This window comes from Pseudophryne corroboree, chromosome 1 (assembly GCF_028390025.1).
Source record: "Pseudophryne corroboree isolate aPseCor3 chromosome 1, aPseCor3.hap2, whole genome shotgun sequence".
Taxonomy (NCBI): domain Eukaryota; kingdom Metazoa; phylum Chordata; class Amphibia; order Anura; family Myobatrachidae; genus Pseudophryne; species Pseudophryne corroboree.
The window spans coordinates 1,091,064,865-1,091,079,514 of record NC_086444.1 but is presented as its reverse complement, the minus strand read 5'-3'; the positions used below and the strand labels follow the sequence as shown (position 1 = coordinate 1,091,079,514).

At 42.1% G+C, this 14,650-nt stretch overlaps 1 protein-coding gene and 1 long non-coding RNA gene across 6 annotated transcripts in view; one reads left to right on the top strand and one right to left on the bottom strand.

Annotated features, from left to right (window-relative positions):
* Positions 1-9,365, bottom strand: part of SLIT2 (slit guidance ligand 2) — a 384,860-nt gene extending 375,495 nt beyond the window's left edge. For 3 of the 5 annotated variants that reach the window (XM_063921524.1, XM_063921517.1, XM_063921532.1), the window contains exons 1-3: positions 8,628-9,364; positions 6,306-6,377; positions 4,672-4,743 (exon numbers count right to left, since the gene is read on the bottom strand). In XM_063921524.1, the coding sequence (XP_063777594.1) occupies positions 4,672-4,743; positions 6,306-6,377; positions 8,628-8,833 (350 nt within the window). In that variant the 5' untranslated portion in view covers positions 8,834-9,364. Of the gene's footprint in view, positions 1-4,671; positions 4,744-6,305; positions 6,378-8,627 lie in introns of all 5 variants that reach the window. The other 2 variants (XM_063921507.1, XM_063921540.1) reach the window with 1 other exon arrangement.
* An 81-nt stretch (positions 9,366-9,446) lies between these two features.
* The window catches only part of LOC134927307 (uncharacterized), a 36,661-nt gene continuing 31,457 nt past the window's right edge, over positions 9,447-14,650 (top strand). The window contains exon 1 of the long non-coding RNA XR_010177606.1: positions 9,447-9,701. This is a non-coding gene — a long non-coding RNA (uncharacterized LOC134927307). The remainder of the gene's footprint in view (positions 9,702-14,650) is intronic.

Below are 14,650 nucleotides of genomic sequence, written 5' to 3'. Positions count from 1 at the left end.
AGTGAGGAGCAAGATAAGGGGCAGATGTATTAAGCCTAGGGAAGTGAAAAAGCAGTGATAAGTGCAAGGTGATAACGCACCAGCCAATCAGCTCCAATATGTAAACTGACAGTTAGGAGATGACTGGCTGGTGCGTTATTACCTTGCACTGATCACTTCTCCAGGCTTAATACATCTGCCCCCATAATTGACATTTAGGAACCACAAAACTGTAGAACTGTAGCGCCAATGCTATTTTGAGATACATGTGCCTATCTCAGTGCAGCTACACCCAGTTTAACAGTTTAGCTATTGACAAGGATGTTTCCTGCGTTGTAGGAGGATGTGTGCCAAAAGCACTTCAATTCTCCACCATCTCCGAGGTGCTGGCGATTTTATGCCGTCCCTTGTGCAACTGGGGGACAGTGCTTTGTACTGGTGCAGGTCAACCAGTGTAATAAAAGCCTTCACATGCACCCAAGTGACAAAGACAGTCTTGATGTTTAGCCAATGATTATAATTTTCATCAATAAATATTTTAGGAGGAAAACATAGAAGTTTAATTTAATTAAGGGGGAGGGGGCTTAAAATAGTTAGTTGGTGCGTCATTATTCCTCCTTTCAACCCACACACTTTCAGAGCACAACTAGGTGCAGAGTCATTTTTCACAAAGTGTTTTCAAAGTCTGCGAAGTGAGCGAGCGCTTCAAAATGCACTAGGAAGACAACTTGGATCTGTTGGAGATCCTTTACATTGGGATACGGTCATTAGGTCGACAACACTTAGGTTGACGGTCATTAGGTTGACCACTATTGGTCGACATGCATTAGGTCGACATGGTCACTAGGTCAACATGGAAAAAGATTGACATTCGTTTTTCAATTTTTTTTTCAATTTTTTGAACTTTTTCATACTTTACAATGCACGTGGACTATGATTGGAAAAAGTAGAGTGAAGCGAGCCATGCGAAGGGACACGGTGCACTTATTGGGGTTCCCCGTCACCTTACGAAGAAAACGACACCCAAAAAAAGTCGCATGTCGACCTTTTTCCAAGTCGATCTTGTTCATGCCGACCTAATGACTGTGTCGACCTATTTCAGACGTCGACCTAGTCACTGTTGACCAATAATGGTCAACCTAATGACTGTTGACCTAAGTGTGGTTGACCTAATGACCCATACTCTTTATATCTGTATGGGGTCTTTAAAGTGCTGTACTTAATGCGGCCTTAGAGTTTCCATTATAATCCCTCTGTACCATCACGGTGTATGAAGACAGAGAACCGTGCATGCAGAATCTCAATGGAAACATTGCTAGCAAGAGGCGTGGAGTTTCTCTACAGTACTCCTCAAATGCAAAGGTGGACGTAGCTGAAAATTCTAAATGTTGGTTTTGAGTATATACACAACTTGCCACATTACTTGCTCCACAGCAAATTCACTGTGAACATTTTCCCTCTGTGTCAACTACTGTATTTTGTGCTTTGCAAAAATAATCTCTCGCCAATGCGCCATTAACAGCGGCAAAGTGTGGGCATGCACGTTAGTTGCTAAGAGTAACGCTCGGCCAAAAAAAGAGTATCCTTGTTCAGTTTGGTCATTCAAGTGGGTGTCCGAATGGGCAGATATCAGACAGCTCTAAAGAAAGCTGAGTTTCTGGATCAGTTCCAGCCTACACTGGGTCCATTAGTGTGGTAACAAGTCTACAAGTAAAGGCGGATACTGAAGACCTTCCAACATGCCGGATAATTAACCAAACCTTACTGCAGGCATTCCCAACCACGGTCCTCAAGGCACACTAACAGTCCTGGTTTTAGGGATATCCAGGCTTGAGCACAGGTGACTTAATTAGTACCTCAGTTATTTTGATTTAACCATCTGTGCTGCAGCCTGGATATCACTAAAAACTGCACTGTTGGTGTGCCTTGAGGACCGTGGTTGGGAACGTCTGCCTTACTGGATTTTAACTGGGCATCACGCTTGCTTCTGAGCCATACAAACAGGAAAATCGAGCCAGCTTTTTCCTCATTATTTTGACATCCAATGCAAGCCAGACATGTTCCATAAAAAATCAAACAATACACCCACATGTAAATGGCTACAGGTTGTAGTAGTACACATAATGAACTGCAGAGCACACAAGTAATTTTCAGACAGACGTTATCTTTTCAGGCATCACACTTTACCTTCATTTATTCCAGTTATATGGGACACAACATGAATTCCAAACATTAAAAGTGATGTAATAAATGCGGTAGCACAGAATATAAAGAGGCTACAACAAACACCAATGAAAATACGGATCTGTATGATAGAAATATAGAATTTTATGGCAGGTAAGAACCACATGGCCCATCTAGTCTGTCCATGTACACACAAACTCATACTTACTAGGGTTCATTTTTGTTGGGAGACAATTAATCTAGCAGTATATATGTAGGAGGAACCCAGTGTACCTGGAAGAAACCCATGCAAGTACAGAGAGAATATACAAACTCCACACCGTTAGGGCCATGGAGGGAATTGAACTGAAGACCTCAGTGCCGTGAGGCAGTAATGAAAACCAGGACACCATATGTACTGACCAACAATGATCACACGCACACAATAAACCCCCACAACAGCACCAAGTTAACTAGGAAAAAAAAATTATGCCATATTTGTACCATCACAAAGTTCAACTAGGCATGCCGTTCTAGTCTGAATCAGCAAAGGCTCAGCCTACTTGTGGGAATACAGGGAATACACCAATATCACTGTATCATGGGGATCTCCAGGAAAAATAAATGTATGATACAGGGCTCTTTTATAAGGCATAGGTGGCACATTACACCAAAAAAAAAAAAAAAAGTGGGGGGGTCCTGAAACAAGTTACTAAAATAACTGTCTACTTGCAAAGTTTGTTTCGTCAGCAGCCTATAACACTACCGGCTATATGTGTGTACATGACGTGCAATGATAGCTTCATAATGGGTGTGGTATGTTCGGTAGATAAGACTTAGGTCGACAGTGTCTAGGTCGACCACTATTGGTCGACAGTAAGTAGGTCGACAGGGACTCTATGTCGACATGAGAAAAGGTTGACATTAGTTTTTTTTACTTTTTTTGGTGGCGTTTTCTTCGTAGAGTGACGGGGAACCCCAATTAGTGCACCGTGTTCCCCTCGCATGGCTCGCTTCACTTGCCATGCTTCTGGCAAGGTGCCTCACTCCACTACAGCTGTGCTTGGCACAAGTAACTTTTCCTAATCGTAGTCCACGTGGATCGTAAAGTATGATAAAGTTATAAAAATGATTTTTTTTTTGAAAAACTCATGTCGACCGTATGTCATGTCGACCTAGAACATGTCGACCTAGAGACCCTGTCGATCTAGAAACCATGTCGACCTACTCAGTGTCAACCTAAAGACTGGATCCCCTTCACTGTATCATGGGGATCTCCAGGAAAAATAAATGTATGATACAGGGCTCTTTTATAAGGCATAGGTGGCACATTACACCAAAAAAAAAAAAAAGTGGGGGGGTCCTTGAAATAAGTTACTAAAATAACTGTCTCATCCAGTTTACTTGCAAAGTTTGTTTCGTCAGCAGCCTATAACACTACCGGCTATATGTGTGTACATGACGTGCAATGATAGCTTCATAATGGGTGTGGTATGTTCGGTTGATAAGACTTAGGTCGACAGTGTCTAGGTCGACCACTATTGGTCGACAGTAAGTAGGTCGACAGGGACTCTAGGTCTCTAGGTCGACATGAGAAAAGGTTGACATGAGTTTTTTTTACTTTTTTTGGTGGCGTTTTCTTCGTAGAGTGACGGGGAACCCCAATTAGTGCACCGTGTTCCCCTCGCATGGCTCACTTCACTTGCCATGCTTCTGGCAAGGTGCCTCGCGCCACTACAGCTGTGCTTGGCACAAGTAACTTTTCCTAATCGTAGTCCACGTGGATTGTAAAGTATGATAAAGTTATAAAAATAAATTAAAAAAAACAAAACAAAAACTCATGTCGACCTTATGTCATGTCGACCTAGAACATGTCGACCTAGAGACCCTGTCGATCTAGAAACCATGTCGTCCTACTTACTGTCAACCTAAAGACCGGATCCCCTTCATAATGACTGTATGCGCAGTGTATGTACAAAAATGATGCAAAGCATTTTTCTTAATCGAGAGAGTAATTTTTTTATAAGGGCCTTTGGACATGTTTTAACAAGGCACAATTCCCATAAGTTAATAAGTGCACTGGCAGGGCATAAGAACATTATGGCAGGGGGGAAGCCATAAAAAAACTATTATCAGATTTTAATGCACCCTTTAAATGTTCATTAGCAGCCAAAAATCATGGGAAACAGAGTATAGGAGTGAATGAGCCCCTTGGATTCAGTGATAAATAAACTTTCACAGAGAAATAAACTCCCTTCTTACAGGAAACCCTGGGACAAAAATGTCTCCGCAGCTTTAGCTCTGTCTGTCCAACAGTATTACATAACGGGGTTTCCAGCTTCCAAGACTCAAATTCTGGTTCAGAACATGAGGAGGTAGCACAATAGGACATTTTTTTGCTTTGCGTTTCTAAATAACAGTGTATTAATTCCCAAGTGGACCTATCTAATCTCTGTATTATTAGAAAACTACTCTAATACATGCACAAAATAAGATGCCTAGTCAAGTTTGCAATTAGAAAATACTTACAATCTGTCCAATTCTTTCAGATCTTGAAATGCTCCCCTTTCAATGGTGCTAATCTTGTTCTCCATAAGCTGCCTGAAATGCAGAGTAAAAGAGTGTTTTGATACATTATTATTCGGGCAGACATTAATATGTCTTTATTAAAGCACAAAAGGCCAGAACATTTTTATTAATTACAACATTCCAATTCTACAATGGCAGGTCACAAACTTAAATGAACGAAATAAGCATTAGAGCAATAAAGGACAATGAAAAATCAAAAAAGTTTGGGGGGTTAAGAGGTGGAAAAAAAAGTAAAACTATCCTCTTGATCTCCTCTATATATAGCAGGCAGATGATGCAGCAGTGTGGTAGTCAGGTTTTAAGACTCTGTGATAGTGTAGGACCTGTATGAAGGTGGGGTACCTTGAATCGGTATACAGGCTTCCGTGCATTGGCCAATCCACCAACTAAACCCCCATCATTTATTTATTGAATTGTTGAGGATAAGTGAGTTTACTTTGGTGAGTGCTGGGTTCTCTGTTTGTATTTATTAGAGCGATGTGGTCATGGGCTACATGCACCCCGCCCTGTGAGTGGTAAGTACAGCTGTGTACCCCGCTTCTGTGGTGGAGAGTGCAGTGTTACATGCACCCCACCCTGTGAGTGGTAAGTGCATAGCTGAGCCCCGCTTCTGGTGCGGTGAGTGCTGTGGTTTTTACTCTGTGTGTATATATATATATATATAGATAGATAGATAGATAGATAGATAGATAGATAGATAGATAGATAGATAGATAGATTTTTTTTTTATGCAGCTATGATTTGAAAACATACAGACAAATGCCGTAGAATGGAAAACTATTCCTGAAGAAAGTTTTTTTTTCCTCCCAACAGTTATTATCTGTAAATTGTCCATATGATGTTGGCTTATTGTTATTATTTTTTATATAGGTGAATATTTACGGAAATAATGGGCAAAAAAAGTCATTTTTTAATTTCTTCTTTCTGGATTGCTTTAAGGGAAATAAAATGCTATAATCGCTAATGAAAACCTTGTGTCAAAATGTAATAACGCATACACACAAACAAACAAACAAACAAACAAACAAACAAACTATAACATATGATAAACATTATTAAGCTAAGAAAGCAAGGATACATCTTTATATATCATGGTTAATGACATTTGATAAGGAAAAAGTATAACAGTAATAAATATGAATAATTGTATTTTCTGTGTATTGTTTTTAATTAAAACAACAATTGAAAGATCTGAAAGAAAACAGAATTGCAACTCCAATTTCGCAAATGTGTTTGAAAACACTGACAATTCTATCTAATTACTTACAGATGACAGTTGTTACTTTAATAGAATGCAGAAGAAACTTTTTAAGTCCTTAAAGTTGCATCTAGAATTGAAGAAACCTTAATAATACCACATATTACTGCCAGTCATTGTATTGTGGCAGCTGCATCATTATTTATTTCTATTAATGAGATGCTATGAAATATATTTAAAAACAATAAATAAAATTGATGTTAGATTTTAATATACATTAGGAACATCTGTTTAAAAAACTCTTGTGAGCAGCGTATAACGGTTTCAAAATGTGGAACACTGTACATTCCGATACAATATAAAGCAATATACTTACAAAACACGTAGATGCCTCAGACCCGCAAAGTCTGTCTTAGTTATTCTTGTAAGGTTATTTCCATTCAGGTCACTGGTAAAGTGCAAAAAATTAAAATTAAAAATGAAAGAACAAATTATATACATATAGAAATGTTGTTATATGTACTTTTTTGGGGAGTTGAAAATCACACTGAATTGCAACAGATCATTATTATCTTAGCAGATAAATGTGTTCCAAACTTCACTTGATAAAAAAACACATTTGTAAGTCTTATCTCAAACAAGGCTTTAAAAGTGTCTTCTGGTCACTTTAGTGTGGAACATCATACACTGGTTTTAGTTAGGCATTACACAAATGCAAACATCTTTAACAAGCATTAAAGAACTTTTTTTTTTTTTAAAATCAAAGCTTTGCTTAATGCTTTGTCATAACAGTTATGTGCATTTGCCTGATTTTACAATCTGACAATATTGACACAAAATATTCAATAATTTAGCCGCACATGAAAACCTAAAATGTGCACACATAGCAATACAAATATGTACTGCACAAGTTTTGTAAGGAAAATAAATAAAACTGCTCTAATAAAACAAAAAAGACATACAATGCAAAAAGTTTGCAGATGGAATATAACGGCCTAATTTCCTAATACAAACATGGCTGGGTTAGAACAAATGTCAGTATCGAGACTTTGAACTTCAAAAGATCCGCTTAAGCTGCAATCTTAAATATGCAGAAAAGTTAACTCTTTACTATCTTTATTTATTAAATGGAAGCAACTGGGACACTGCTCAAAGCAGTCAGTTTTTGTTATCATTGCCACACTAATATACCATCTTGGTTAGTTACACTTTAGTTGGTATCTTAGTTCAACATCTCCATTTAAGCTTACCCTCATGAGGGCCAAATAACATAAACACAGATATGAATTAATGCTGCCGCTGGTGACACAAAGTCACGCCAAAGCTTTTAAAACTTACGATAACAAATAAAAAATGTTACTGACACATCTGTTTCCCTATCGTTTGAATTACTCTTGGAAATGCAATTATTAGAACCATGCAATAATGAATGATCTGAATAACACTCTGGAAATAGACCCCTTCTTTTATGGGTACTGCCTGTCATTAAAGTGACTGAATGGGAGGTGAGACTACAAGTCAGTCTGCCCCTGGACAGAAGCCTTAAGCAAACAAAAAGTTATGTCCTGTGAATAGGAAAGGCAAACTTCACCAGACAAAAATAGGCGATATCATCCACATGTCTTGTACAATATTGTTCAGAATGCTCTCCTAAATGGCTAGTGCAATATATCTGCGACTCGTCTGCACTTGGAGACGGTATGGGATATCTCATCAGTTTGTTCATTTTTAATCCTGAGATCAAGGTCTTCCCCACAAATCAAATGGTACAAAATGTAAAATAGTAATTTTTGCCCATGTAACGGATTATCTAAAACATATGGCTGCTATGTAAGGATTAGGAATCCTGAACCTGATAACGGGATGTACAGTAGAAGCGAGATACAAAGTTGTAAAAGTTTTAGAACACTCTAAAATGTTTAGTAGTAAGTTTAGGGGTGGAATAATCTGGGACGTATACTCTTAAGTCATTTAGTGTAGGTATTTGAAGTGTGGCATTTTTGTGTCCTTTATCTTACTGTCCCACCGTGCATCATGAGTGAAACTGACAGCCTCCCTGTGATAAGATCAGACACATCTATCCCAGAATATATTATCTTGTAGACAGTCTCCCTTTATTCAGCTGTATTATATGCTTCTTACAGGTGAATAAACAACATGTTTCAGTAAATTGAAATAAAATAAAATATACAAGCAAACTGATGTTGGCATAGTGGATGCATTGTCATTTCCACGACTGACGTCACCCGCACAATGTAATTTGCTGGGCTCTGGTGAGAGTTAAGTGCTCTACTAATGTGTGGCAGGAAAAACCAATGCTTGAAGCATTTACATCCACACACACTCCAGTAAACTGTTTTATTCGGCGTCCCATGACTGGAGAAAACTGTGCCATGGAAGCTGGGAGGCGTTGAGGAGGTAATTGCGCCACTTATAATGTCACATCATGCATAAATATTAATGATGGTTGCGCTCGGAAGACTGCTAGGACTGTGCTGCGTAAGAGAAGGGGAGGGGGAGCATGATCTGCTGAAGGGAGGAATTGGGATTTCATTCAGATGGAGTCAGGCACTTGCCTGGGAAAGTGTATGCACTATTATATAAACACTTTGACTGCACATCTTTGAATATTATCCTATTAAGGCATACAATATATAGTGTAATTAGCACACAAGTGTACATGGATAGATATACTCACAGTCGTTCTGTGTTCCGAGGAATGTTGCGAGGCACGCTACGGAGAGCCAGCCCATGGCAGTCCACTGTGGTCCCGGTACAAGTGCACTGAGCTGGGCACGGCTGGGGTGCCACCTCGCTCAGGATCACCAACACTAGTCCCACGGAGACGCACAGCTTCCAGAAACCAACGCCACACATTTTCTTCTTAATAAATCCCGCTAACATTAGTTATAACCAACTCCGGAACGCCAAAAAGAGGAAGAAGCCAAAAAAACAATGGTTAGTGTTTTTTTGTTTTTTTTTACCAAGCTGGAGGTATCAGCCGGCCAATCTCAGTTTTTGATGTTGAAGAAGAACTAGTTTTATTTGCAAGTTTGCAATCTGGCGGACGCAGAACATTGCTCATCCAAAATGCATATTTTGTGCACCTATCTTAAGACCAAAAAGCAACTTCTCTCTCTTTTTTTTCTCCTGTGCACAAGGTTTTTATATTCCGTTCAGAGGACACTGAGTTGGATGTGACTGCTGCCTTCAGCGGCCAGAGCAATCCTTCAGGCTGTGAATGAATTTCTGCATCTCCGACAGGTTATCTATTCAGCCTTTGTGACTTTCGCTGTTCTCCTGAGGCTCAGTGTCTGCAGTTAGTGGCAGGCAGGTATCTGCACAACAACTTAGTTTCATTCAGTGTATAGCATGTCACTCCAGCCTGGTGTGTATACAGAGAATGCACTATACATGCTGCCTCAGAGCCTGTCTGCTAACTAACTGCACATTGCAGGCTGAGAGCAAGGAGGAGCTTCTAAACAAACACAGTGCTCTTAAAGGCACAGCACCTTACACCAGTCACTTCCAAATCCAATAGCATGGTCCCACTTATACACACAAAACCACATTTCTTTAGAGCTGAATGCCTCCTATAGGGCTGCAATGCAACCCGTCGCCACCATGGGAAGATCCTTTCTATTGAAAGCACAGGGGAGGGGAGGGGGTGTTCTGATAAGGAGTAGAAGTGTCTCAGGACTAGAGGCAGAGTCATTTTAGTATGCCTGGCTGTTCACCATATTACCCATCTGCCACTCCAAAGTCAACAGTGGTGAGTCTGCTTGTGAAGGTCTCTGCTGCCAAGCGGTGGTCTCTGATCCACAATAACACAATGTACATGTCTGCAGATCAGTCACATAGCTCAGACTGCTGTGAGCGCTGGTAAAAAAGACTCCTATGGAACTTTTGCAAGGTGGAAATGATTCTTTTATTTTTTGTAATCATTTAAACTTTTTCATAGTTTCTTTTGGATGTATATTTGCAATAGCTGTAGAGCTAAACAGCTACTAGAATGGATTTATTGCAATCTGGGCACTTCATTACCCACTGTGCCAGAGGCCAGAACCTAGGTTGCCTAATGTATGATCCAGCTGTGAGTAACCATCATTTCAAATAAAATGTATCACTGCTAATATTATACAATATACTTATCTATTTTCTTGCTAAGTAATAACTACATTTTAGGGGGAGAGTCAAATAGCCAAAAGTTCCCACTGAAGCCTTCTGTGATGTGCGGCTGTAGATATTACATTAGGTAAAACATTGCTTATTTTTATTCGCACCTCTTCCTTAACAACCTACGGAACTAACAGAATCAGCCCAATTGAATTTGAGTCAATTTTCTGTTTCATTACACAGGACCGCTGACCTACTAAGCAAGCAAAGAATGTATAAAGAAAGTGGACACGTATCAAAAAGTAGTAATACAACATAAAACAAAAGAGAAACCTGTTTAGTCATGGAGGAAATAATTTACATTTTATTACATACATATGTACTGGAAAAGGGCAGATTACTTTTATGTCTGTCTCAATTAAACTATTATTTCAATAAGCAGGAGTCCTGTCCTGCTGCACTGATTGGTGGATAACCCATGTTTTGTAGCTGACCTGAGACATGCCTGTTAGTACAGCTGTGTACGCTTCCAGTGCCCAATCAGATTAGGTGAAATATATAATGTACAGAATGTTTCCCATTTTCTATTGTCCTGATGGGGGTGTTGGAACACAATTCAAATTGTCTCCAAAAGTTTATTGCATGAAAGTTGTAGAAACTTACACTTTCTGGCACTGACCAAATGGTTATGCTGTATTTTTGCAATGATTAAATCAAGACTAAATTTTAGGATGCAAAAACCCTCATTCACGAAAAGAGAAAGAAGAATCATTTTTGAATCTTACAAAAAAAAGTCTGTTCCTATGAATGCTATAGGGAATTCTGTACTTTAACCGCTTGTGTACATTTAGTCTTCTGTACGGAATGTGGTCACACTCTGCTTTAAACACTCTGGTGCAGGGTTTTGATCAGAGATAAAGTCTTCTTTAAGGGGTTTTCCATTTCTAAGGGTTATTTAATAAGTCGATTTCCAGCTCACTGGTATACTATTTCTCTCACACAATAAAAAGAAAGAAGAGGGACAGGGATACTTATCTTCAAAAAAGCAGCCAGCCTAATTACACCACCTGTGTTACTTGCATCACTGGTTCTTAAAGGGCCAGCCCATATATTCCCAGCAACTTGTTCTCAGCTAACCCTGTATAATTGAACACAAGCCATCAGGGAAGAGACATAGGACACAGAGCTGCTGGAGGCAGAGCTTAAGGGTTGCATGCTGGTTTTGTTATGGCACAGCCCTGCATTATTGCAGCAATGGCTTTTTAGTTGAATGAGCAATATACATACTGTTTATAGAATCAACAATGTCATGCTTCATATAATCATTTCATATTATCTTATCTTGCCAAATACTATTGTATCTATCATCAAACTGATCATATTACCTTTTGTTTATATTCAGTACTTCCTATTATGTTTCATTGTATTTAACAGAATGTACAAATATTAAAACGTTCTGGTAATTGTAGCAGTCGGAATTAGAATTAATTGTACACGTTATTTTCTGGGCACACCTAAGTCAAAAATGTTAAATGTTTGCAGGTACAAGGCAGCCATGTTTTAGCCAATTTCCCCTCTCATTGGTTTGGTGCACACAGGATGGGATGGGGGACGGGGGAAGGGGTGGTTCTGACAAATGGAGTCCTGCCTTTTTGTGACGTAATGCTGGGTCATTTTGACTCCACCGACTCCCAAATACCTTGCTGTGAGTGGGTGGGGCCTAATGACACAATTTACCTGGCTCCACCCCTGACAAGAGCTGCTGGCCTGCTGCCCCTGAAAGTATGTGTATATATATATATATATATATATATTTACTACCAGTTGTTTATATAGCACACACATATTCTGCAGCACTTTACAGAGAATATTTGGCCTTTCTCCTCAGTCCCTGCCCATTGAAGCTTACAGTCTATATTCCCTAACACATGCACACACTAGGGTTCATTTTGATGGGAGCCAATTAACCTACTAGTATATTTTTGGATTGTGGGAGGAAACTGGAGTACCCAGAGGAAACCCATGCAAGTACAGGGAGAATATACAGACTCCATGGTAGGAATCAAACCCATGACCTCAGTGCTGTGAGGCAGTAATGCTAACCATTACACCATCCGTACTGCCCATATATATGCACACAGTACTGTGCAAAAGTTTTAGGCAGGTGTGGAAAAAATGATGCAGAATAAATTTGGAGCCAATCAGACACTTACCTGATGGTATTGCATGAAGGATACCTGCCTATATTTTTCAGCATTGAAGCACAACGAAACGGGCAACGTTGAGGACTGTAGATGCAGTAGTTGGCCAAGTTAACTTAGTGCATCAGATGAAAGACACATCATGCTTACTTCCCTTTGAAGTCAGAAGATATCCAGCAGTGCCATCAGCTCAGAACTGTCAGAAAAGAGTGGGACCCAGGTACCACCATCTACTGTTCGGAGAAGTCTGTCCAGAAGTGGTCTTCATGGAAGAATTGCAGCCAAAAAACCAAACCTTCAACATGGAAACAAGGCCAAGCGACTCAAATATGCACGAAAACATAGGCACTGGGGTGCAAAAAAATGACAGCAGGTGCTCTGGACTGATGAGACAAAATGTAAAAATTGAAGTAGAAGACAGTTTGTTCACCGAAGGGCTGGAGAGCAGTACAATAATGAGTGTCTGCAGGCAACAATGAAGCATGATGGAGGTTCCTTGCAAGTTTGGGGCTGTATTTCAGCAAATGGAGTTGGGGATTTGGTCAGGATTAATGGTGAGAAATACAGACTGGTACTTTTCCATCATGCAGTACCACCAGGGAGGTGATTTGCTCCAAATTTATTCTGCAGCAGGTCAACGACCCCAAACATACAGCCAATGTAATTGGGAACTATCTTCAGCGTAAAGAAAAACAAGGAGTACTGGAAGTGATGATATTCTCGATATCATCAAGTCTGTCTGGGATTACATGAAAATACAGAAATCTCCTATATAATAGCCCAGATCTGTGACTTTGTGACTCATTTGCTAATGCTGGGCGGAGTCACAACACTGGGCGGAGTTAGTCAAATGAGTCACAGATCTGGGCAAATCTATAGGAGACTAGGAGCAGAAGCAGATGGTATGGGCATGGCACAGGCAGGGGTGCATACCTGCCAGCTTTCTTCAGACAGGAGGGACACACACGCAGCGAAAAGGGGGCATGACCAATGAAAGGGGCGTGGCTTCACGGGAGGGCCCCCGTTTTTGACAGTGAGGGGGCATGCCCAGCGCTCTGTGAGCTGCTGGCATGCCCCCAGGGGCGGATTATGAGTCCGGGGGGCCCAGGGCACTTGAGACAGGGGGGCCCTATCTCATTGCTGTGCCTGCTGTGGGCTTGGGGGCGTGGCCTAATCGCGGGGCGCGGGGCCACGCCCCTTATGCAAATTCCGGAGATTTTTTTTTTTTCATGGGATTTTGGCCCCTCAGCTAGGGGTAAATCCAGAGGGGGTGGTCGCTCCCCCCTACACACCCGCACAGGCAGAAGAAAGCAGGGACCCTGCAACACCACAGACCTGCCAACACGCAGGAGCGTGTGCTGACTGTAGCACAATGCTGCTGCTGTTGCTGACAGAACGGGGGATCTTCAGTGCTGGGACAGAGCTACTCCAGCCGGGGAGGCCCCTAAAACTGTGGGGCCCACGGTACGTACCCCCTAGCCCTCCCCCCTTAATCCGGCTCTGCTGCCAGAACCCCCCCTTAATCCGTACCCCCTGATGCCCCCTCTCCTCCTGTCTCCACTAAATAGACGCTGTGCGCATCTATTCACCGCTGCTCTGCTAAGCAGAACAGCGAGTTCAGGAGCTTCCCAACTGCCCCCCCTCTCCCCCGCACCGGGGGACACTGCGGGCCACGGGTGGGACAGCGGGACAGACCCAAAAAAATGGGACTGTCCCGCGAAAATCGGGACAGTGGGGAGGTATGGGGGTGTGTGAGGGGGTAAGCCGTACAGACAGACGGGCACCGGCTCACTGTGTGCTTGACCCCCCCACATCAGCATACTCAGCAGGGTCTCTCTGGCGCGGAGGAGCGTCACTTTCTGGCACACTCCACGCTTCTTAGCTGCAGTTTTGTGGGGCACCTGCCGCTGTACAGGTTCCATACTGCCTCTGTTTTCTCCAGCCCCGGCAACCCCACCGCTAGCTGCAGCGCTGCCACCCGCAGTGAGGTGCGCCCAGCTCCTTCACAAACTTTAGCCGGCGGGTAGCGCTGCAGAAGTCTGCGCTGCTTGCAGGCTCCGACCCCCTCCTCTCTCCAGCCGCAGCGTCTCCTGGAAGCTAACCAGTCACTCCCAGTCTCCCCTTTCCACAGTGCCCGGCAGCCGCGAGGTCCGCGCCGCGTTCATGCTATGACCCCCTCCTCCCTCCAGCAGCAGCGTCTCCCAGGGGCTAACCAGTCACTCCCAGTCTACCCTTACCACAGTGCCCGGCAGCTGCGCGAGGTCTGCGGTGTGTGACTGAGGAGGGGGGGAGGGATGCGGACGGGCAGAGGAAGCAGGACTCCAGCCTGAGAGAGTCAGCCATGCCAAGTCTCCAGCAGCAGCAGATCCCAACAGGTTGGAGTGGAACAGCAGCAGCCAGCAGC